The sequence below is a fragment of the Corythoichthys intestinalis genome, chromosome 5 (genome assembly GCF_030265065.1).
Source record: "Corythoichthys intestinalis isolate RoL2023-P3 chromosome 5, ASM3026506v1, whole genome shotgun sequence".
NCBI lineage: Eukaryota > Metazoa > Chordata > Actinopteri > Syngnathiformes > Syngnathidae > Corythoichthys > Corythoichthys intestinalis.
In genome coordinates this window covers 23,463,375-23,486,320 of record NC_080399.1, presented here as the reverse complement: position 1 = coordinate 23,486,320, position 22,946 = coordinate 23,463,375, and the positions used below count along the sequence as shown (strand labels likewise).

Here is a 22,946-nt window from a genome sequence, read left to right as displayed (position 1 = left end):
GCCCGGACATATCCACTTTTTACATCCTGTCCGGAGCGTCCGGCGGGGTTTTATAAATTTATGAAAATGTCCGGTTTTCATTATTTTTCACGGGACCAGTTAGCGTGTGTTGAAATTGACTGACGCTTTGCACAGAATACTACTGTACTACTGTGCTGCCTGTGACGTGTTCTCAGCAAACCTGTCGAAAATACTTTTATTCTACTTCGGATACAAATTTGCGCATGCGTGCGCGGTCACTAACTGTCAGTTCTCATTCACAAACAAACCTTCGTCACGACAGGAGCTCACAGGCTATCGGTATGTACACTTGCTAAACTTTTGGGCAACTGTTGACTATTGTCGGAGCTTTGTACTGGTGTGATCTGTAAAATCCTGCTTGGTGTCGCATTGTTGTGCTGCCGATGATTGTAAACTTTTATAGCAATGTTTGATTTTGCCTCGGCTACCGGTGCTCGCTAATAGGGTAGCCGTCAGTGAGCTAAGCTGCGCTAGGCATTATGGGAAATGTAGCTTTGAACTGCTGCGTTTGGAAAAATGCTGGTTGAATCGTTTGACAGTTTATTCGGTTACTGTAGAACATTAAATGAGAAGAATTGAATGGGAATAACAATTTGTCAATGACAACTGTCGTAATAGTAATTTATAAAAATGATTACCGTATTTTTCGGAATATAAGTCGCAGTTTTTTTCATAGTTTGGCTGGGGGTGCGACTTATACTTTGGAGTGACTTATGTGTGAACTTATTATCACATTATTCTATCATTTCACATGTTATTTTGGTGTTTTGGAGTGACACTGATGGTTTGGTAAACTTGTTAGCATGTTCTTTAAGCTATAGTTATCTGACTAACTCTTAATAGCTATGTTACGTTAACATACCGGCCACGTTCGCATTTCGTTGTTCATGCATCATGTAACATTATCATAATGTACACTTATTCAGCATGTTGTTCTCTATTGCATTTTTAATTTAAATTGCCTTTCAAGATGACATATCTGTTCTATGTGTTGGATTTTATCAAGTAAATTTCCCCCCAAAAATGCGACTTATACTCCAGTGCGACTTATATATGTTTTTTTCCTCTTTGTTGGGCATTTTATGGCTGGTGCGACTTATACTCAGGTGCGACTTATAGTCCGAAAAATGCGGTAGTTGGCTCATAGCTTACTGTGTGTGTGTATTGACAGGACTACATTTCCATGGGTCTGCATTACATTATTATTATTATTATTTATCATTATTTAATTCCAGATTTTATTTATTTATTTTTTAAAATTTTTTTTCATTTTTATTGTTCAATTATTTTTTAGAAATAATAAAGCCTGTTGAGTTACCTCAGAGAAATTGAATTTGTGTCTATGGTTATATATCAAATGGCTATATTTTTCTTTTACAGATAAAACAGAATTTTTCTATCCAGGAGGCACATGTTAAATACGAGGGGCATTCAAAAAGTAATGCACTCAAGTGCGTTGCTCGTACAGGATTTTACAAATCTTGTTTATGATTGGCACAACCATGATAGGACACACCTTTTTGCGATTGTTATATGTGTTTTTCTTATTTCCAGATTTTTAAAGCTTAAACTAGCTTCCAAAATGGCTGCCCCTCTTGAAGCTTGTCAGAAACAAAGAGCTGTCATCGAATTCCTTGTTGCAGAGGGAGAAACCCCTCTGAGGATTCAAAACCGGCTGGAAAATGTCTACAAGGATGATGCCATGGACTACAGTACTGTAAAAAGATGGTTACAGCGATTTAAAAAGAGTACTGAAGACCATGAAGGACATCAATGGAATGGCATCACTCAAATTCACCAAGGACCAAAAAGTTCAAGGCCCAAAAGTCAGCTGGCCAAATTATGGCCACCGTTTTTTGGGATTCTCAAGGTGTAATCCTTGTGGATTTTGTGCCGAAGGGGGAAACCATTAACTCTGAGGTATACATTGAGACGCTTAGGAAGCTCTAAGCAAGAATTTGACGTGTTCGGCCCAACTTGGACATGGCAAAGGTGCTCCTCCAGCATGACAATGCACGTCCTCACACAAGCATTAGGATCATGGAGGTCATCACTTCATTTGGATGGACTGTAATACCACATCCGCCATATTCTCCTGATTTGGCACCGTCAGACTACCACCTCTTTGGTCCAATGAAAGAAGGACTCAGGGGCAACCAATATGGCAATGATGATTAAGTGAAGACTGCCGTCAAGAATTGGCTTAGAGATCAACCGGCTGAGTTCTACAACACTGGTATACATGCCCTCGTTCATAGGTGGACTGTAGCTCTTGAGAGAGGTGAAGACTATGTGGAGAAGTAAAAATGTAATCCTCATACTTGTACCTGTCTTTTGATGTATAATAGATGTAGCTATTATAATTTGTTTGTACATAATATAGTTGGGTGCATTACTTTTTGAATACCCCTCGTATATTAAAGGCATCTTTGAGTGAACTTTGAGTAAAATTCTTGTCCCTCGAGGCTGGGCCGAGTGTCCTCTTTTTTGGAAATGAAAATATGGTCACCATAAGAATAAAAATACTTTATACTAATTCTTATTATAATACTAATACTTCTGTTTTTTTTGTTGTCATTGTTGTTGGGGATGAATACAATCTTATTTTTGAGCTATTGCTCTTTTATTTGTGGATGGATCACCATTCAATTTCATAGTTATATTCTTGGAACGTATACGCATCGAAACTCAGTGCCCAGTTTTTAATGTTTTTGTATCAGGGCTGGTTTATTTATTGCGGACTTTTGGGTGCCTGTAGGTCGAGAGTTAGGCAGTAGAAGGCATGGGTGCCCTTCGTCACAGCCTTCAGCCTGTAGGAGCACACTAGTTAACCAAAGACAGCCTATTATATAAAGTATGTTGTTTAAATAACTGCAAATATATTCCTGATTATTCCTGACACTTGCTTTAAATGTGCAGGAGAAAAGGGTACACTGTTTCATCGTGGATGGAAATGTGGAGAAGTAAAAATGTTTTGGAATGAGGTAAAAAAGACTGGAGGGAGTGGTTTTAAAAACATTCCACTGAGACAAAAGCTCTTTTTGTTGGGATCGTTTCCAAAGGAACATAATTACAGTAAAAATGAACAGACGCTTATTAATCTTGAGATAACAATTGCAAAGAAATGTGTGGCACTGGTATGGACATCAATTCCTAGACCCACTGCCAAACAGTGGATGATTTAGATGTTATCAATAACACCTATAGAAAAATGGCATATATTTTGAAGGGTAAAAACAGACTTTTGGTGACTTGTAGAGGACCATTTGTTTGTGCTATTGGTGTGTTTTTTGTTGTTGTATTGTTTTGGTGGTGTTAATTATCACTTTGAAAAACAAACAAAAAAAATACTGCAGGAAAAAATATAACTGCAAATACTGTACATTATATACCGTAACGCACTGATAAAAAAAAAAAAACATTCAGAAAGTTGTATAAAATTCTAACCTCGCCCTCAATGTATTTGTCTTTGACATCATCAAAAGACGTATAGAAAATATTTTACCTTAACACATAAACGTCAATATGACTGAATTAATCACTATTAGTTTAGGGAAAGTCAAGGAAAAGTCATGTGATTGTGCACCCAGAATCTTCAGAAACACAAAAGGCACAGGTGGCAGGAGACATGGCGGGACACTGTAGGAATATGTTTGATATATAGTTGGACTGAATAACAACCTAATATATCAAACATATCAGACAGAGCCCTGCAGAGAAGTCGTCCAGGTCTACAAAGGCTCTGAGAGGGGTCAGGAGGCGGGGAGACATGCATGCCGGGGTGGGAGAAGCAACCTGGGTCCACCCACTCCCATCTCCGATCAAGGGTGAGGATGGATGACGGATGAGGAGTAGAGAGGAGAGGGAGTAAAGAGGATTAAAAAGGTTTGATGGAAGCGACACTGGGATGAAATTGGGGCACTATTTTATTGAATCCTTTTCTCTTGAAATTACATAGCAGTTTCCAGTTCATTAGTTCTGCCTCTGCACAAAAATCATTCAGTCAGAGCTAACTATAACATCAATTACGATGATTCAAATTAAATTAAACCTTTTCTCTATTCTAAACATAGAGGAAAGTAAATAGTTGGGGATTAAATTAGGTTAAATTGGGAAACATCTAGCTATATTTCCTCCTTAAATTGTCTTTGTATGCATCAAATGAGATCACTAGAGGGAGACACTGACATCTGCAAAAAGGAGGAAAAGACTCACTAATCTCCATATATTAAAAAAACAACAAAGGCCTGATAATAAATGCCCTCATGGAATTAGAGTATGAGACAGAGCATTACGTTTTTATTAAAAGTGGGCTGACCTAAATATGCGTTCCTTCGTATGGCACAGACAAGAGGTCGATCTGACAATTACTGAGTGCACTGGAAGAGGTAATGGGAAAGAGGAAATCACAAAAGGAAGATGCATAAGGGATTAAAATATCCCCAACACAAAACACACAATCATGTTGTTGCACATCACACACAAACAAGAGGATTTAGTCATCTTCAATCTATTTTTCAAACGCAGTCAAGTAGGCAATACCACAGAATTGAAGGGTGAATGTTCAGCTTAGGTTTTAAATGAGAAACTTTAACAAAACAAAAGGAAATATGTTTAATAAGTTCGAGGCCCTCTCTTTAGGAAAAAGGGTCATGATAGTCCATTGCACCCATTTAAACCAAGTTCAACCTAAGTTTGAAGACCCCGCAGGGTAATTACGTCTCCTGGCAACAGAGCTAAAAACAAGAGTCGAAGAAAGTTTACAGAGGACCAGCTGTCCGAGTCCGAACAAAGAAACACTTATCTGAAGCGATAACCAGATAACGGTACAGAAAGAGGACGATATCACCTTTTCCTACAATGAGGCAATGTGGCTCTGCTGATTAAGTCATTCATTGCCACTTCCAGTGATAGACATCGAATATCTTTTAACTGGGATGGCTGGCTTGAATGATCACGCTTCAGTGCCGCTGAGTGCAAAATTTTAAATAATTGGCATGCAAAGTATTCTTCCTCTGGCCAAACAGTAACCAAACCTATATATATATATATATATATATATATATATATATATATATATATACAAAAGTCTAAGAAGAATAAATAGGACAGAAAAAGAAAAATTAGCAAAATATGCACTTACTACATTGTCATATGGGCCAATATTTCATTAAGAGGGGTGAAAGTGGCTAGAATTTCTTGCGGGAATACCCTGACATAAAGGTTGTCATGGGGCAAGAATTTTATTATTATTATTATTATTATTATTATTTTGTGTGTGTGTGGGGGGGAGGTGTGTCAAACCTCCTAAAACCAGCTTAATGCTAAAAAAACTACTTTTGGCACGGTTATACCTATAAAACACAATAAAACAAAATAGGTTTTACACATGCATTAGGCTACTGCATGTAATAAGGCATATATGAGAAACAAATTTTCCTTCATAATTATATAAATATTTTTTTAATGATGTGCAAAATAACAGTTAGCAAAATCACCAACTGCCATCTAAGCTTTATTTTCCCTCATTTCCTCACATGTAAATGTAAAACCTCAGTTTTTACTACTGTAGAACGTGACTTAAAAACATAGGATGTACAATAAAATTGAAAAACTTGTAAATATTGAGTTTTTTTTTTTTTTTTAAATGAATGTTACTTACATTTTTATAATTTAATGAAAATAAGTACAAATGACTCTTATATTATGTACATTGAAATGGAATATATTTTAAAGTAATGCAAACATCCACTTATTTAAATTATAAGGAAATAAATAAGTAACTTAACATAAATGAACAAAAATAAGTCCAAATGTGCACACTGACATGGTAGATGTTCTCAACCTCCCCATCAGAACAAATAAAACAAAATAAACTAAAATATGCCTCAGCTCTCTTTTTCTTAAAAGATCTGATTGTTTTTCCTTTTCATCATCCTTTTTTTAAATCGCATTTATTCAACAAGTTCGTTACCTGTCACAACGATCTCTCTGGTATGTCCTTTTTTTTCTTTCTTTTTTGTTCCAGAAAACGTGTATTTGAACAAATCAGAGCTACCTAGCCATGCTGATCACATGTCAGTCTATCAGCCAATTGAACAGACAACTAAGCACATCGACGCGACTCGTTAGAGTAAGTTACAATGAAGCCGCTCGGCAGAACTCCTTGGAATAAATAAAAAATAATTATCGGTTGAAACGGATTATACTACACAAGCACTTTATTATGCTTTTTGTTAACACGTGTGTATGTAAATCTGATGTTAGTGGACTGTTTTCCTCTTGGAGATGCGCGTGTTGCAACCTGGCAGTTTTTTTTAACATGAGGTTTTAAAGGGAACCTCAGACTTCAAGACTTGTAGGGTCTAATAAGCCACAGTTGCTCTGTTTTACTAAAATATGCTATTAGAAACACATAATACATTGCCAATGATTTAAAAAATCTAAAATATTTAGTACATATTTTGACCTACGGAGGGCGCCATATTTTAAGCGCGCAATGGACGCCCGGGGTGATGACGTAGATTGTCACTGTCACTCGACGTATACCGGGTGAATGTAATTCCTTGTACGCGGCTAGACGTCCAACACAAGTGCTCATCGGTAAAAAGCCGGTGAGTACTTAATATTTGTGTTTTTATGGAGTCTTTTGTTGCCTTTTCATTGCCTCAAAATACTTTTTGCATGTGTTTCCCTCACATACTTTTAAGCATTGTGTTGTGGTAGCTTTAAGGCAGATTGTTGATCTGTTGACCACAGTAGTCACGTAGCATATTTAAACCACCCTTATTTGATATTACTACATTTAAGTATTTACTTAAGGCATCTTTAGTATATCTGTCTGTATTCATCTAAACAAAACAAGCTGAAAGCGCACGGTAGTACTTTGGGTGTCAAAATTCGCCTCTTGTAGCACGTTTCGCCGGTGTAGCACATTTTGCAGAACACCGTTTTTTTTCCCCTCCCTACTCTAGTCCCGTCTCATCCCGTCTTTCCTGTTCATTTTGCTCGTTTTGTGAAATATCAAAGAATTAATATCATGCCCCTTAATGTTCCTCAGGTTCAAATTGAAAGGGTTGAACAGATGACATGTTTATGTCCCTAGACTCATACTCTGGAAGCTTGGCAGCGTAAACATGTGAACAATGGCAACCTACTAGTTAAACTATTTTTTAAAGCTGTATAAAAACGAAAACTTGAAGAGGTGTTTCAATATTAAATTTATTTTAACTCATAATAATGTTCATCTTTTATGAACTACAAGTCATCCTATCTGTGGATCACTTTAAAAGTTTTGACATATTTTTGGGATCAAAGCACCGTTTCGCAACATTCTGGCCCCGAATATTTTACCGGCACGGCAAACCGGACCGTTTCGGCGCACTTTCATTCCTGTTCATTAATGAATATAGTTAATGTCCCTCCCGTGGAGACCAGGAAAGCTATTTTAATTGTCAGTCCAAGTAGGAGGGAATTAAAAGCAAAGTGAAGTCACCGACTTCTGTGGATGGTGAGCGATTATTTTCCATGGAGATGGGGACGCCTTCTGGCGGAGATGGGAACAATGAAACATGTTGTATTGATATCATTTATGTATCCATTATCAGGACATTTGTCCACGCAGGTCCAACTGCAGCCCAAAGTACTCGACTTCCATGCTCCTCCTTCTGCATCATGGTACGTGGAAAAGGGGTTAAGGGCTAGTTTTTGGTGGCTTCCGCGTCCCATGACATGGAAACGAGGTGAGGTTTTAAGGTTAGGGCAGTGCATCTCAATTATTTTCTGTTACGCCCCCCCAAAGAAGACGTAAATGTTTCGCGCGCCCCCCCAAACTCTCTGCCGCCACTGTAAATAGTATAATTTGTCTATAAAATTACTATTATAAGTACGCCTCTGCCTAATATTGTCCTGTTTTTCTATTAAAGAAAAAAAAGGTAACATAGATCAACTTATAATAAAGTATAACATTATTAACATTGTTTTGTTTGTAACAGAAAAGACTTAACGTGCATCAATTTGCCTGAATTTAAAAAAAAAACACATCCAAACTGTAAAAGTACACTCAAGGTACATTTTTGACCATTTGATACTGAAAAATAAAATGTAATAAAATCAGTAAATAATATCAAATTCAAATTGATTAGAAGGAGGACAATATGTAAAAAAAATTTCATCGAAAAAACAAAACTGAATAGATGAAAGAAAGAGTGTCTTTGGACATAAGGACAGTTTTTATTTTTGCTGCTCACAGTATCACCTCCTTTGCAATGGTGTGGGGTTATTTTGCACTGAGCATGCTAACAGTGCTCACTGGTTTACTGATATAACACTGACAAAGCGGGACGATTGTTGGCAATATCCGTCACGTTTTCGCTGAAAAACAACCAAGCGGCTTATCAATTGCCACGTTTACATGGAGCCAAATATTCCAATTACAATCGGAATATTTGTTCAAACCGAATAAATGTGTTCCATATAAACACCTCATTCGGAATGAACAGGCCCAAACCGAATGGAATTTCATTCCGATTCACAGGGGTGGAATATTCCTTTTCCCAAACCGATTAGAAGTAAAATTATATCATGTAAACAGGGAAGCGGAATGGTGTCTGGTTGCGTTCTTTCTGCACATGCTCCGTACTGACGTGGTGACGTCACTTTGTGACGTGGTGACGTCACTTTGTGACGTAAGTAACGTCACTTGCAACATGGCTTCCAAGCACAGCGCACCTAATTGGAGTCCGGCGGAAAGATTGTATTTAATTCAAACTTTAAAAGAATTGAATTTAATCGCTCGCTTAGACGGGCGTAAAACGAGGAACAGTGAACTATTTAAAAAAGTTCACGAGAGGTTACACGAAGCCGGAATAGACCGGATCGTTGACCAGATTAGAAACCGGTGGAAAACCGGCTACTACAAGGCAAAAGAGCAAAACAGCAGAAGCGGATACGACCCCACAAACACAACAAGTGGGTTAAAGTTAAAACAGCAGCACTCCGACGATCGATCTCCATGTTTTGCAACGTGACGCTTTGTTTTGATTAATCTGCGCATGTCAGACGGCAGTTGTCAAACGTCCTTTCGGAATAAAGGCAGTCACATGTAAACGCTGGATCGGAATAGATGAAGTGACATGTAAACAGCTGATCTGAAATTTCCATCCGGAATGATTTGAATCGGTATGAATAAAAGTCAGCATGTAAACGTGGCTAATGAGATTGGGGTCTCATGTCTTTAAGTGGCGTCTTAATTGATTTGGCTTCCGGTTGTCCGCTATAATTATTTTTAGACACAGTAAACAGTAGTCTTTCCTCATCTCCCACTGTATTAAAAGTCAAAGCCAATAGGCAAACTGCCCGAAAAAAGCGCATTCTCGGTGGCCGAGGGAAAACCGTAGGTGAGGGCGGTCGTCATGACGATCCCAAGCCGAAAATGGCACTTCTCAGGCGGACACGTGAGAACCGGAGAAGACAGTGGGTTGCTGAGTCAGTCCGGCCGGAAAGCTGCTTTCAAAAACTGCGCACAGCTCTTCATATCTCTTTTCTGTGTGCTCTTGCTTAGTTCAGAAATACTGCGCGCACTCTGAAAATGAGAGCGCCACTGCCACCCACTGAGTGGATGTGCAAGTACACTTTACTCTAGCATGGCGAAAAAATAAAAAAGCATGCTTTCCGAGGTCACATGCCCCACCCCTGGCATCGCTCTGCGCCCCACTATTTGAGAAGTTCTGGGTTAGGGTAAGGGTAATTGAAAGCAGGGGGTGCGGTACGAGGATGACAAACGATTGCTCTGATTGGTCCTTGAAAGCATTGGGTAGGGAAGGTAGGCAGCACGGAAGGCAAGTACTGCGGCTCGCAGCTGGACCCTTCTCGTCGACCAATTACTTATTAAACAAAAAAAAAAAAAAAAACTCGTTCTTTCCCTGGCCAACACGCATCATCAAGTGACTGAATTGTAGTCTTTGAACACTGACTACAGACAGACAGACAGTCTTTTTGCAATTGTTGATCTGTTTCCATGGTTTCAGTGCTTTCAGTAAATAAATCTACAATCAGCGTATTTTTAGAACAGATCGGGTTCATCTATGAATGGCAGCCGATGAGTTAAAAGTAAAAAGCTGCGTGTGTGCGAGCATTTGAATGTGTGTGGGTGGAAAGGTTCGAGAAGGGCACATCTACCTTGGGTTTGGCTCTGGGCTTCAGCTGCTCTAGTTTCTTGGCCGCCGCTTCAATGGACGCCGCTGCTCCGAGGAGCTCGCTCTCTGCGATGACGGTGGGGTCCTCGGGGTCCACACACTCGGATCCTGAAAGGCACCAGCACATTTTTTTTTCTCAGTGCTGACTCACAAAAGAATGGCTTCTAACCTTTTATTTCACAACACAATCCAACAAAATGTTCAACTTTGGGTGCTTGCTGCAAGGCCTCAAAGTTAAATAAGAGAAACTAAAAGAAGCAATTCACTTTTGATGGGCCTTTTTACAGAGGTCAATAAAACGCAGCACTTTGGGAACAGCTTTGCAAGGCAGATGGGACTATGTTTTCCTAGATTACGTTGAGCCCAGGGGAAATCTGCCTGGCACCCCCTACGTGTCCAGCCGTCTATACTCTTCTGCCCCCTTTAGACGCTATGAAAGTTGATCCAGGGAAGGAAACACACCACAGCCCACTTACCTCCATCTGAGGCAGCGAGGGAAGAAGAGGGGTGAGGGGAAGAGAGCACATAAGATGTTAGAAAGATAAAGTAGATAGCCCCATTGGGTCTCAGTCTACACTCTGAAATCTAATTGCCATTCAAACACTATCTATTACTGCTGTCAGACGCGGCAGTGGTGCTTCACAGTACACCAACATATTTGTGCTGAGCTTAATTTGGAGCAATTTTGCTCTGCAACAACTATTTGGTCCAATTTCAAAATTTTAATGTGATTGTAGTGTCCTGACAGACAGATAGTGGCGCATCTCTCATGATACTCAGTAATATTATTCGTGCAGAGAGGATTAGCGCTCCTTCAATTTAATCGCTTACATCTCTGCAATCCTGTTTATGGAATTGAGTTCATAATGGGAATCTTTTCGCAGATTTGGCTTTCAGTGTTGATAATGTTTTACTGTCATCATTCAAGATTCAAGATTTATAGAGGAAACTAAAGACTTGGAGTATTAAAAGCCACAATATGTGGGAGAGTGCAAGCATTTGAGTGTAAACGTCAGGGTCACCTTTCATGGCCTCAGCTGTCTGGATGAGCTCTGTCACACATGCTGCCACATGCTTTGAGTGGACAGCTAGTTGATGCTTCTGCTCGGACGTGGGTCTCTGCAACACCTAAACACACATGTGCAGAGAGGAAAACAGGTTATACAATGTTATATATGAGATTAACAGGTGTCCAAGACTTTTTCATTTCACTTACTAAAGTTGAGAATTATGTTGGTCAAGCTCCCATACTTTTATATATTTATATGAATTATATAATAATAATAAGTACAAATACAAGCAGTCACTGTTGATATAAAGAGAAAAACGTGAGCTTTCTGACAGGATGGACCTTTTTGGCTAAAGAATTAATAAGCACTTGGTGAGCCCCAAAGAAGCAACATATTTAAACATATATTTCAAAATTCTAAAACGTTTTAATTAGGGCTGTCAAAATTATCGCGTTAACGGGCGTTAATTAATTTTTAAAATTAATCACGTTAAAATATTTGACGCAATTAACGCACAAATACCCTGCTCAAAGATTACAATGACAGCACAGTGAAACGTGTACTTGTGTTTTTCGGAGTTTTGGCTCCCTCTGCTGGCGCTTGGGTGCGACTGATTTTATGGGCTTCAGCAACCATGAGCGATGTGTAAGTAATTATTGACATCAACAATGGCGGGCTACTAGTTTATTTTTTGATTGAAAATTTTACAAATTTTATTAAAACGAAAACATGAAGAGGGGTTTTAATATAAAATTTCTGTAACTTGTACTTATAGTTATCTTTTAAGAACTACAAGTCTTTCTATCCATGGATCGCTTTGACAGAATGTTAATAATGGTAATGCCATGTTGTTGATTTATTGTAATAATAAAGAAATACAGTACTTATGTACCGTATGTTGAATGGATATATCCATCTTGTGTCTTATCTTTCCATTCCAACAATAATTTACAGAAAAATATGGCATATTTTATAGATGGTTTCAATTGCGATTAATTGCGATTAATTACGATTAATTAATTTTTAAACCATAATTAACTCGATTAAAAATTTTAATCGTTTGACACCCCTAGTTTTAATATCAATTGATATTTTCCGATGGCATAGTAAGCAAGTTTACCATTTAGCCACACACATAATGCTGTTTAATATGAATTGAATTTTGAATATTTACTGTTCCACTAGCCCCTTTTCCAGGTTTCATGAAATAAATACAAATAGCTGGTGGTGATTGAAAAAAGTGGGTTTCTGAAAGGGCACTTACACAATAGCACATGCAAAATGTTAACAAAATAATCATGAAATGCCTCGTTTTGGACATACATTCATTCATTATTCAAGCCACTATCCTCACGCGGGTGGCTAACTGCGGGCAGTACACCCTGAATCAGTTGCCAGTCAATTGCAGGGCACAAGATCAACAACCGTACACCCACAAACATACTCATACCTTGGAATATTTAGTGTTCAATCAGCCTACCATGCATGTTTTTGGCATGTGGGAGGAAACACAGGCACGCGGAGAACATACATGCAAACTCCAACCTGGGTTTGAACTCTTGAGGTCAGATCTTTGAGGCGGATGTGCTAACCACTTGTCTACCGTGCAGTGATTTTGGACAGTAAAACCATTTACCGTATTTTTCGGACTATAAGTCGCATTTTTTTTCATAGTTCGGCTGGGGGTGTGACTTATTCTCAGGAGCGACTTATGTGTGAAATTATTAACACATTATGATATCATTTCACATGTTATTTTGGTGCTTTGGAGTGACACTGATGGTTTGGTAAACTTGTTAGCAGTTGTGTGGTTGTTTGAACGATGTGCTAATGCTAGCGAATGCATGCTAACCGTTTGTGTCATTGCTGTAATAGAACCTAATTATCATTTATTTACGTTGATGCGAAGTTGTTTGGTGTCGGGGATGAAATTGATTCAGCAAATTATACGGACGTCCAGCATCGTCATTTCGCATTTCGTTGTTCATGCATCATGTAAAATCATACTGTACACTTATTCAGCATGTTGTTCTCTATTGTATTTTTATATTAAATTGCCTTTCAAGATGTCATATCTGTTCTATGTGTTGGATTTTATCAAGTAAATTTCCCCCCAAAATACGACTTATTCTCCGGTGCGACTTATATATGTTTTTCTCCTCTTCGTTGGGCATTTTATGGCTGGTGCGACTTATACTCAGGTGCGACATATAGAAAAATATGGTATATACTAGTATGTTTATTATAATTTAATCACTTATTACAAAAAGCCATGAGTGTTTGCATGAAAATTACGGCCTTTTTGAAATTTACAAGTAACTAACCTGTAGACGGCAGTTTTGAGATAAATAAATGAAAAAAAAAAGAATAAATAAAAGGTCAATTAGTATAAAAAAGAAGGCCAATAAACACTGTGCGAAAAATGATACATTTTGTGAGGAAAAATGCTATAGAGAAAATATGTATGTAGGATTTAATAATAAGGATTTTACGATATGAATTTTGAGTTTATGATCTTTGGAATGTATACCACTGAATGCAATCCAGAGCAATTTCATGTGAAACAGCATGTATGTACAAACTTCAAATACAACAAATGTGACCTCGTGTCTCATTCCAACCTGAAGGACTTGTTCCAAAAGGTTAACATATCCCGTGGTGCATTCAGAGCCGTACTGCAGGGCCTTGTTTTTTAAGTCTTCGTTCACCTCTGGGTGGTGTGCAGCTTTCTGAGCCGAGAGAGAAAATAAGGGATTGTGGGAAACATTTAAAGGAGATCAAAATAAATACCCTCCATTGAGATTTCACACAGCTTAAAATAGCAATAAAGAAACGTGGATGCAATTCCTGAAATAAGATCTACTATTGGGAGTACTATTCAGCATATCATTAAGTTGCTTTTTTGTTGTTGTTGTTGTTAACTGTGAAGAAGCCAACTTAGCATGCACTCATATCTCCGTGGTTGTCTATGTAATGTGTTCATGTACAGTCCCTGACAAAAGTCTTGTTGCTTATGCATTGTGTAGAAACAATTGTTAATAACTGACTTTTAATTATTCAACTGTTTTCAGAAATGGCTCATATGAAAGCTAAGACCCTCTCAAATGATGTTGAATGTACAGAAATATATTTGTTTCACTGAAAAAAGATTTATCATTTAATGAAGACACAAAGGTCAAATTTTGGCAAGACAAAAGTTTTGTCGACTAAACATAATGGCATCCTTCAGGACTGGCCAGCCCAGTCACCAGATATGAACATGATTGAGCATGTCTGGGGTAGAATGAAAGAGGAAGCATGGAAGACGAAACCCAAGAATGTTGATGAACTCTGGGAGGCATGGAAGACTGTTTTCTTTGATGTTCCTGATGACTTCATCAATAATTTGTATGAATCCTTGCCGAACTGCATGGATGCAATCCTTCAAGACCATGGAAGTCATACAAAATATTAAATTTGGATCTCACAGCACCACTACTTAATTCGCTTATGTTATGTAACATATTTTTGTATTTGAAGTACATTTTATGTTCAATTTTCACACTACTTTCTGTAGGCGACAAAACTTTTGTCTTGCCAAAATTTGACCTTTGTGTCTTCATTAAATGATAAATCTTTTTTCAGTGAAACAAATATATTTCTGTACATTCAACATCATTCAGGAGGGTCTTAGCTTTCATATGAGCCATTTCTGAAACCAATTGTATAATTAAAAGTCACGTTATTAGCAAATTTTTCTACAAAATGGATAAGCGACAAGACTTTTGTCAGGGACTGTATAAGGTCTCATTTGAATAAGAACCTTGCAGGCTGTTAGCATATCAGAGATAGCTTTGCGACTTAAGTTGGCCGTGGCGATCACATCCTCTTGTTGTGTGGAGTTGCCCGATGCCACGGCCTTGGCTGTCGCCATGGTGATGCCCTTTGTCATGCGGATGAACTCCTCAGGTGTTGTGGGCTTGTCCGGGACGTCCTTGGACAGGAACAACTGCGACGGATACAAATCATACATATATGACAGTAGAACAGACATGCTCTCAATAAAACATAAATGGTTTATAGGCGTAAAATTGATAGAGGCTGGTGGTGCTAGGATAAGAATTTGTAAAATTCCCATCTTGCTCTGCTTGCTCCAAATAATAGACATAAATATCCCTGACCCTCTTTAAGGCCAATCCACCGCGAGGCTACGTACCATCACCACAATAGAATAGATCCGGCCTGTCAGGCAGTCTTACTGTCAGCTCCTGCTTGATGAACTCAATGGTGGCCTCGAGTGCCCTCGTCCCGCGAGTGGCTTCATCCTCCACTGCCTTCACGGTTTTTAGAAGAGATGTCACGTTGGTGACCATGACCTGTCAAATAAAAGGAATCAAGCGGATGAGGCTTGCAGCCAAACCAGGAGGTGGAGCTATTTCTCCTTAAATATAAAATTCTCACACAATAACTGAGAAAGTGTGAGATTAAAATGAGAGAAGGAAAAACTCTGTATTTGATGTGATTGTTAAATGCACTTGTAGCAAGTGCGAGAATAGTGAAACATGACTAACAGTGTTGTAATTTATAATAGTCCCATAACGGATATGGCAGCCATATGCTACACCGGCCTACTCCAGTTACCTTCGCGGCTCCTTTCAGCTGATACATGGACGGGTCATCGGCAGGCTTGCCTGCGGCACACTTGGTTGCACTGATGAGTTCAGCCAGAGCCTTGGCCACGTCACGCACTGCGTTGATCAGAACCACCTGAAGAGATGAAACGACGATCAATAAAACACAACGGTGCTAGCACAGGCGTATCAGCACTAGCCTGGGGAGAGGATTTCCTTGTGTGGCATTTATCACTCGCATCTCGCCATGATTTACTGAGTAAGGAAGATGAAGTTGAACGTCAAAGGCCTGTTTGAACTCTTGGCATACTTTTGCCTTGTCCTGTTCTTGATTAGTCTGAGAGAATTGAGTCATTTTAATCAGGTTTATCTGTTCTCTTTTATCATGTCAATCAGTTCCTCACCAACCTCTGTTTAAGTTTCTCGTTAAGTCTGAATTTATTTTAGCTAGGAACTACCTCTGTTTAAGTTTCTCGTTAAGTCTGAATTTATTTTAGCTAAGTCAAACAGGATTGTCAAGACTATCATTCGTTTTTTTGTCGACACATTTCTAATTGTTTCGATTGAATTGAGAGTATTTAGGTCATTTGTCTGTTTTCTTATCTTTTAGCTCCTTGCTTGTGTTCATCTCTAATCTGTATCTCAGGTTTGTGTTGCCGCGTCATGTTTTAGGAGTTCTTTTAATGGGTTTTGCTTGTTATATGAGCCTAATCATTAAGCTCCCAGCCTTGCCTTGTGACTTATTGTGAGTTGCTTGTCCTTGAAGTTTTAATCTTTCTTGGCTTGATTCAGAGTGTATTTTTTTTTCTAATTGAATTTGCAAGTTGTCTGTTTTTGTGCTTACAGCATTAAGGCTGATTTATGCTTCTATGTTCCGTTGGTGGCGGAGCGACGCGCCGTCATTGGGCATTCGAAGTTCTGCGTCAAGGGAACGTGTTGCTCTGTAATTCACTGCCACGCCACTAGAGCAGGGGTCGGGAACCTTTTTGGCCGAGAGAGCCATGAACACCAATTCTGTGAGAGCCATACAATATGTTTAAAACTAAAAATACATGTAATATGTGCATTTTATGTAATTTCAACACTTTGAAAGTACAATAAGTCTCTGAATTCTTTTTAAATAATAATTAGATAATATTACAATAGTTATTTTAATATTTTGTTGTGTCCACAGAAAGATTCAACCTATGTTTAAAATGTTTAATCTTATTTCGTTGTGTTTGTGCAAAATACACAAGTTTCAGTCTAAAAAGACTGTTGTACTTACGATTTTAAACCAGTAGGGGGCAGTGTTGTCTTCTTGGCGTGCATGGGCAATAACTGTCCGCATTTGAGAGCGAATAAGAAAAGAGCCGTCTGTGCAGCAATGCGAGATGGACGTTGTTAAAAGTATTTTTTTTTCTTGTTTCAGGTGAGAAAAAGAGTATAATTTGACTGTGTATATTAGCGGATTGCTTTATTTTGGGATGGTTGTGATATGTATTGTGTGTTAATATAGTTCAGAAATATGTTGATCTTTAAGTATGTTTATGTATGACTGCAGATGTGTTCGTAATGGCGCACGGACGTTGCTAGTCGTGTCTAAAATGCAGAAGTTAAATGACACACAAAAAAAATGTGTTTATAATATAATTATATAAGAATTAGCATTTTAGAGCGAATAAGAAATGAGCCGTCTGTGTGCAGCAATGCGAGACGGACGTTGTTGTTTTTATCTTGTTTCACCTGTACAAGAAAAATGGAAATAAAACAAAATTAAATGTGTAGCAACAGACTGAAGCATTTCATCTCTGTCTGCACCACGCTACGGATGCGTAGCTATTATTTAAATCAACTGCCAGACGCATCATCAGACTTTTGCGTTCTCCACTGCCGCACCTGTCCCGAATGTCGCCTGATCACTGGCTTGCCAAAGGAAAAAATGTGAGCGCCCCTTACTGGTTTCTAATTTTAACGCTTCTCCTGTGGCCCTTACACCCGCCCGTTTTCCCCGAGGTTCTAGCGCCCTCTCATTACATAAAGAAACTTTTTTTTTTTTTTTAATTGAAGATTTGTCTGCGAGCCAGATGCAGCCGTCAAAAGAGCCATATCTGGCTCGCTAGCCATAGGTTCCTGACCCCTACACTAGAGCGTTGTGGCTTTGTCTTTGCACGGTTTTGGGGGACTTGTCGAATTTCTTTAGTTTTTCTCTGGTCATTGACATCAATGGCAACGGAGTTGGAATGTGTGTATTTGCAGCTACAGCTAATCAATATTGAACAAATGTTTTCAATAAAAATGTTGAAGCGTAGGCGACACAGAAGATGTTTGCGAATGTTTGAAAACAGCAGTGTTGTTGTGCTGAACCGGAAACAACGTACTGAGTGGACCAATCACAGTCCTACGACGTTCATGTCACGCGCGTTGACGTTACGCGTTGTCAGTATTTTTTGGAGGTGCACGTCAGGCTACGGCATAGGGTCGTTAATCGGGTCTGCGTCAATGGTGTAGGTCCGCCATCACCACAATGCAGAAGCATAAATCAGCCTTTAGATTTGGGAGGAGAACAGAAGGCATAGTAAAACGTCGCTGCTAGGCCTGAACGATATTGGAAAAAACTATTGCTGCGATTTTTTGGGGGGTTGCAATATATTGCGATATTATATTGCGATATTTAAAAAAAAAAAAAAATTATATACATATATATATATATTTTTTTACAGACAAATATATCTATCTATCTATCTATCTATCTATCTATCTATCTCTATATATATATATATATATATATATATATATATATATATATATATATATATATATATATATATATTTGAATTGGAAAAAGATATATATTATACATATATTAGACATGTTTTTTTTTTCAAATTTTTCCCCCTAAAATATGCTTTAAAAAAATGTATATGGCTAACTTTAAAAAATGATTCACCCGCATATTTTAAATTTTTAAACAAATTACGTCACAATAAAAAATATGGCGTCTGTAAAAAAGTCACGGATATCTACCTCATAACTTTCGCTAAATTGTATTTTTTTGTTACTGTCGCATTTTCCCTGCTATGTTAGATGATAAATAACTTAAAAATTGGGGGGAAAAAACATTTAAAAGGGTAAATATATGAAAAAGAAAACCTCGACTACTCCTTGATGTCTGCGATTTCTGCATTGTGACCCCTGTTATAGTACCATGTTTCACCCATAAGATAAAATAAAATAATCCAGCTGCGGCCAGTCACAGCTGTGTCTTGACACTCAGTGATACATGCGACATGGAGTTTTTGGATCGAAACAAGGTAAGTACGCGATAATATCTCATTAAAGTCATGGTGTCTGTAATTCTGCTCTCGCATGCTCTCACCTCCAGCTAGGGTTTTGCTGTTTAAAAAACTTTTTTTTTTTTTTTAAAAAAGCCCTCCTGTTAAAAATTTTTCTTCCCCCAGAAAGTTGAGATTTTAAGCTTTCCAATCATGTACCACACGTGCAGATCACCAAATCATTTTAAAACAAGAATAATGTACTGTTGTAGAAAAATGCTTTGCTTTATTTAATGCTTCTGTTTATCTACCTTGGCTGCAGAATCACTTCTAGTGTTTATTTCCAGGACACAACACAACAGGTGTACAAAGCATACTCATTCGTCAGAACACCGGCTGTCACTAACGTTTCCACGCACACACATTCATTCCAGCGCACGCTTCCTTCATGCAACACGTGCTTAACAAGTTAAACGACGATTGAAAGATGTGGTGCGTTTGAAGTCCACCTCTGTGGCAAGATCAAACACAACCATCGTTAACTTTAATAAGCAAGTGCGCAGAGGAACAAAGACCTAGGAGAGGGAGGGAGGGAGGGAGTGTGAGTGTCACTAAAGCAATCAGCTCAGGACAAAGAAAGCAAGGAGCAACATACATTTGTGGATTAAAAAAAATAAAACTATCGCACGTCCTTGCGATGGGACTATTGCACATGCGCACATCGCGATGGCGATGTTTAAACGATATATCGTTCAGGCCTAGTCGCTGCTACTATTTTCTTTAAATGTCACCTGTGTTTCGGGGTCTTCTGAGCCCATGCTAGTTGCCCCTAGTTTGACAACCTCTGTCAGCTGGGTGATGGTCTTAGCTGAAGACTGGGCAGCCTGGGCCAATTTCTCTTGGCTGGATGCAGCACCAGCGACCAGCAGTTTTGTGTCTTCGACCAGCGCCTTGGCTGTCTTTAAAATACTCTCCCTGGGAGAAGAGGCACACTGTCACAGTCATCATACTTGCTCTGGATATAAGCACTTTGAAATGAAGGTGCAATATTTGGTCAGCAATATTAGTTGTCTGTTTACTTTGGGTGCTCTGTTTCTCCTGAACGAGTCAGTGACAAAATAGAAAACTGGCTTTAGCTGAGAAAAAAAACAGCAGATAGAATCTCTTTGCTGAGTCCACATTACAAAGCAAAACAACTTTTTTTGGGGGGGTGGGGATTAGAGATAATTAGCAAGACCTTTTGCTCCTTGCAGGAGTGGTAAGTACTCTTCAACTGTGCTGCCTATTTAAATACTGAATGCCTTTATCTGCATGATTAATATGTGGTAAGGTCACAGACACCTGTGGTCAGCAAATGACTCTTCATTCTCAGGGTTCAACGTTCCCGCTGAGGCAAACATGATGGTCGTGTCCAGGTCAGCGATGATTCCAGAAACAGCACTTGCTGCTGTGATACAGGCCTGGGTGCCTTTGTTGCCAGCCTGTAGCGCCGACAGCACCAATGACACCTGCAATACAGAAAGCACAGCATAATTACAATCATAGGATACTTTGTAGACAAACATATTATTATACTTCCACAGTTTAGTATAGTCGGAGGCAGAGGTGTGGATGAAGAAAATGGGCTCCATCCATCAGTCATTACATCAATGTATCATAAATTTAAAGTAAGTTTCACCTAATGTTGTTGTTAAATATTCTGTAAGATCTTTTATTTTGTGGTAACTCTGAGATCTAATAATTTCATAACCAGCAAAAGAAACATGAGAATTATCAGTAATAAATTATATATATAGTAAGACGGCCCTGATTATAAGACGACCCCCTCTTTTTCAAGACTCAAATTAATTTTTATACAGAAAATAATTACAGTACATCAGAAACAAATGATTATAACAACATATTTGAGAGAAAAAGCATGTTATTTTGCCTCATTCAAATCTTAATATCTGAACATTTAAATATGTAAAAGTGCAATCACATTCATAAACGAATGGCTTCTGGTTTTTGAAATGTAAATAAACCAATCTATTGTGATAAAACAACAAAATTGCAATAACTGCATTAACCATCAAAGTGAAGTCTAACTGTAACTGTAGTCTTGAAACAAATCTGAATAAGGAAAAACATTGCAATAAAATAATGCAAACTGGTTAAACTAAAAAGAGTAGCTGAGATCTGTCATGACAGAACATCGCTTCAATGATATCTGCAGTGTTGTCAGTAACGCATTACTGTAATCTGATTACTTTTTTCAGTAACGAGTAATCTAATACGTTCATTTTTCTACACCAGTAATCTGATTAAAGTTAGTTTCCTTAGTGTCTCTGCGTTAATATTTTTTCATTGCTTCATAACGTATGTAAAATGAAGATTATTGTAGTTATGTATGAAGAGCATTTTGAACAGAAAATGCTAAAATAAAAGGTTCCCGGTACGTGTTTCCATAACAACCTCTTAGCTATTTCCTGTTTTGGTCTCGTGTCACATGTGTTGTGGGACTGAAGGCATGGGCCAGGCGGGTGGACATTGGAGCCGAGTGTTGACACATTACGAGGGAATATTGATCTGTGGCTATCCATGAATGAAGGTGAGTATTTTTCCTTCATTCTGGAGGGTATCAGCAAAAGGTTGGACTTCCTACATGCGCGGCCGTTTCGTAGCTTTGCTGTAGCAACGACGGGCAGTCATCGCTCCAAGTTGGCAAGCATTGTTTACATCATATGCGTGTTGCACATTTATGCCGTGAGGTGATGTGTTCGTTTAGCATCTGTGGGTTGTGTTGTAAGTCCGATTGAGTGTAAAGTGCATAGTTGCCGCCACGTTTTGTGGCCAAATTGACCGCGTGTGTGTTGGGAGGAGTACTTCCGGGTTGTGGACACGCATCCGCGCCCGCCACCACCTTTGCAATTTTGTGCAGTCAGTTTGCATTGTTTTACATTGGCACCGACACGCTGTTAACCATAAGCCGAAATTCAGAAGTTTCGACATTAGGTTTAACCTTAGAGTTAACGGGGTTTAATTGGTCGGTGGAGTTGATTTCAACAAATTCCAAGCAGTTTGTCAGATATTTGTTAGTTTCAGGGCTCTGGAGTGGCTAAGCTAGCTCGAATTTCTGATATTCCCCTTTAAATTCAATCATCTGAAGGTCAATTACATGTGATGACATTTTTCTGTTGTCATTCTTATGTTGAGATGGCAAAGGGAGAAAAATGGGTAAAAAGTAACTGACAGATTACTTTTAAAGTAACTTAGTTACTTTGATAATGAAGTAATCAGTATGGTAACTAGATTACTTTTTTGAGGCGTAATCAGTAATCAGTAATTAAATTACTTTTTCAAGTAATCTGTGACAACACTGGATATCTGGCGCCATCTAGCGTCGTAAATGGGTATAATGTCTAGACAGCGAATATAAGACGACCCCCTCTTTTTCAGTGTTATTTCAATGCAAAAAACACCGTCTTATATTCGGGCCAATACGGTACTGTACTATCCTTAATGGTAATAGTCCTCCAATACATAACCATATTAATATAGAAATTTTATTTGAATACCTCCTGAAAATGTCAATCAAATATGCAAGACAATTTTATACACAGCTCTTTTAGTGACTCTCAAAGGGCAAGTAGACTACTCTTGGAAATAGTACATTAGTCACAGATCAACTGCACAAAGTCCATGATTTAAAAGTGAGTTTAGATTCTACTTAATACAAATGTGATTTTATAATGCAAATTTAAATGAGTTAAAAAAAAAAAAAATAGTAGTAATTGCCTAGGATAAGTAGATAAATGGCAAAGAGGGGTGTAAGAAATAGACACAAGGTTAAACATGCATTAAATTGGAGTCCAC

General features: G+C 38.4%; 1 protein-coding gene across 4 annotated transcripts in view; it reads right to left on the bottom strand.

Annotated features, from left to right (window-relative positions):
* tln2b (talin 2b) overlaps window positions 1–22,946 on the bottom strand; it is a 206,737-nt gene that overhangs the window by 17,687 nt on the left and 166,104 nt on the right. For 3 of the 4 annotated variants that reach the window (XM_057837617.1, XM_057837619.1, XM_057837618.1), the window contains exons 45-52: window positions 20,433–20,599; window positions 19,883–20,066; window positions 15,848–15,973; window positions 15,466–15,582; window positions 15,030–15,215; window positions 13,849–13,956; window positions 11,240–11,345; window positions 10,201–10,325 (exon numbers count right to left, since the gene is read on the bottom strand). In XM_057837617.1, the coding sequence (XP_057693600.1) occupies window positions 10,201–10,325; window positions 11,240–11,345; window positions 13,849–13,956; window positions 15,030–15,215; window positions 15,466–15,582; window positions 15,848–15,973; window positions 19,883–20,066; window positions 20,433–20,599 (1,119 nt within the window). Of the gene's footprint in view, window positions 1–10,200; window positions 10,326–10,352; window positions 10,700–11,239; window positions 11,346–13,848; window positions 13,957–15,029; window positions 15,216–15,465; window positions 15,583–15,847; window positions 15,974–19,882; window positions 20,067–20,432; window positions 20,600–22,946 lie in introns of those variants that run through there. The other variant, XM_057837620.1, reaches the window with a different exon arrangement.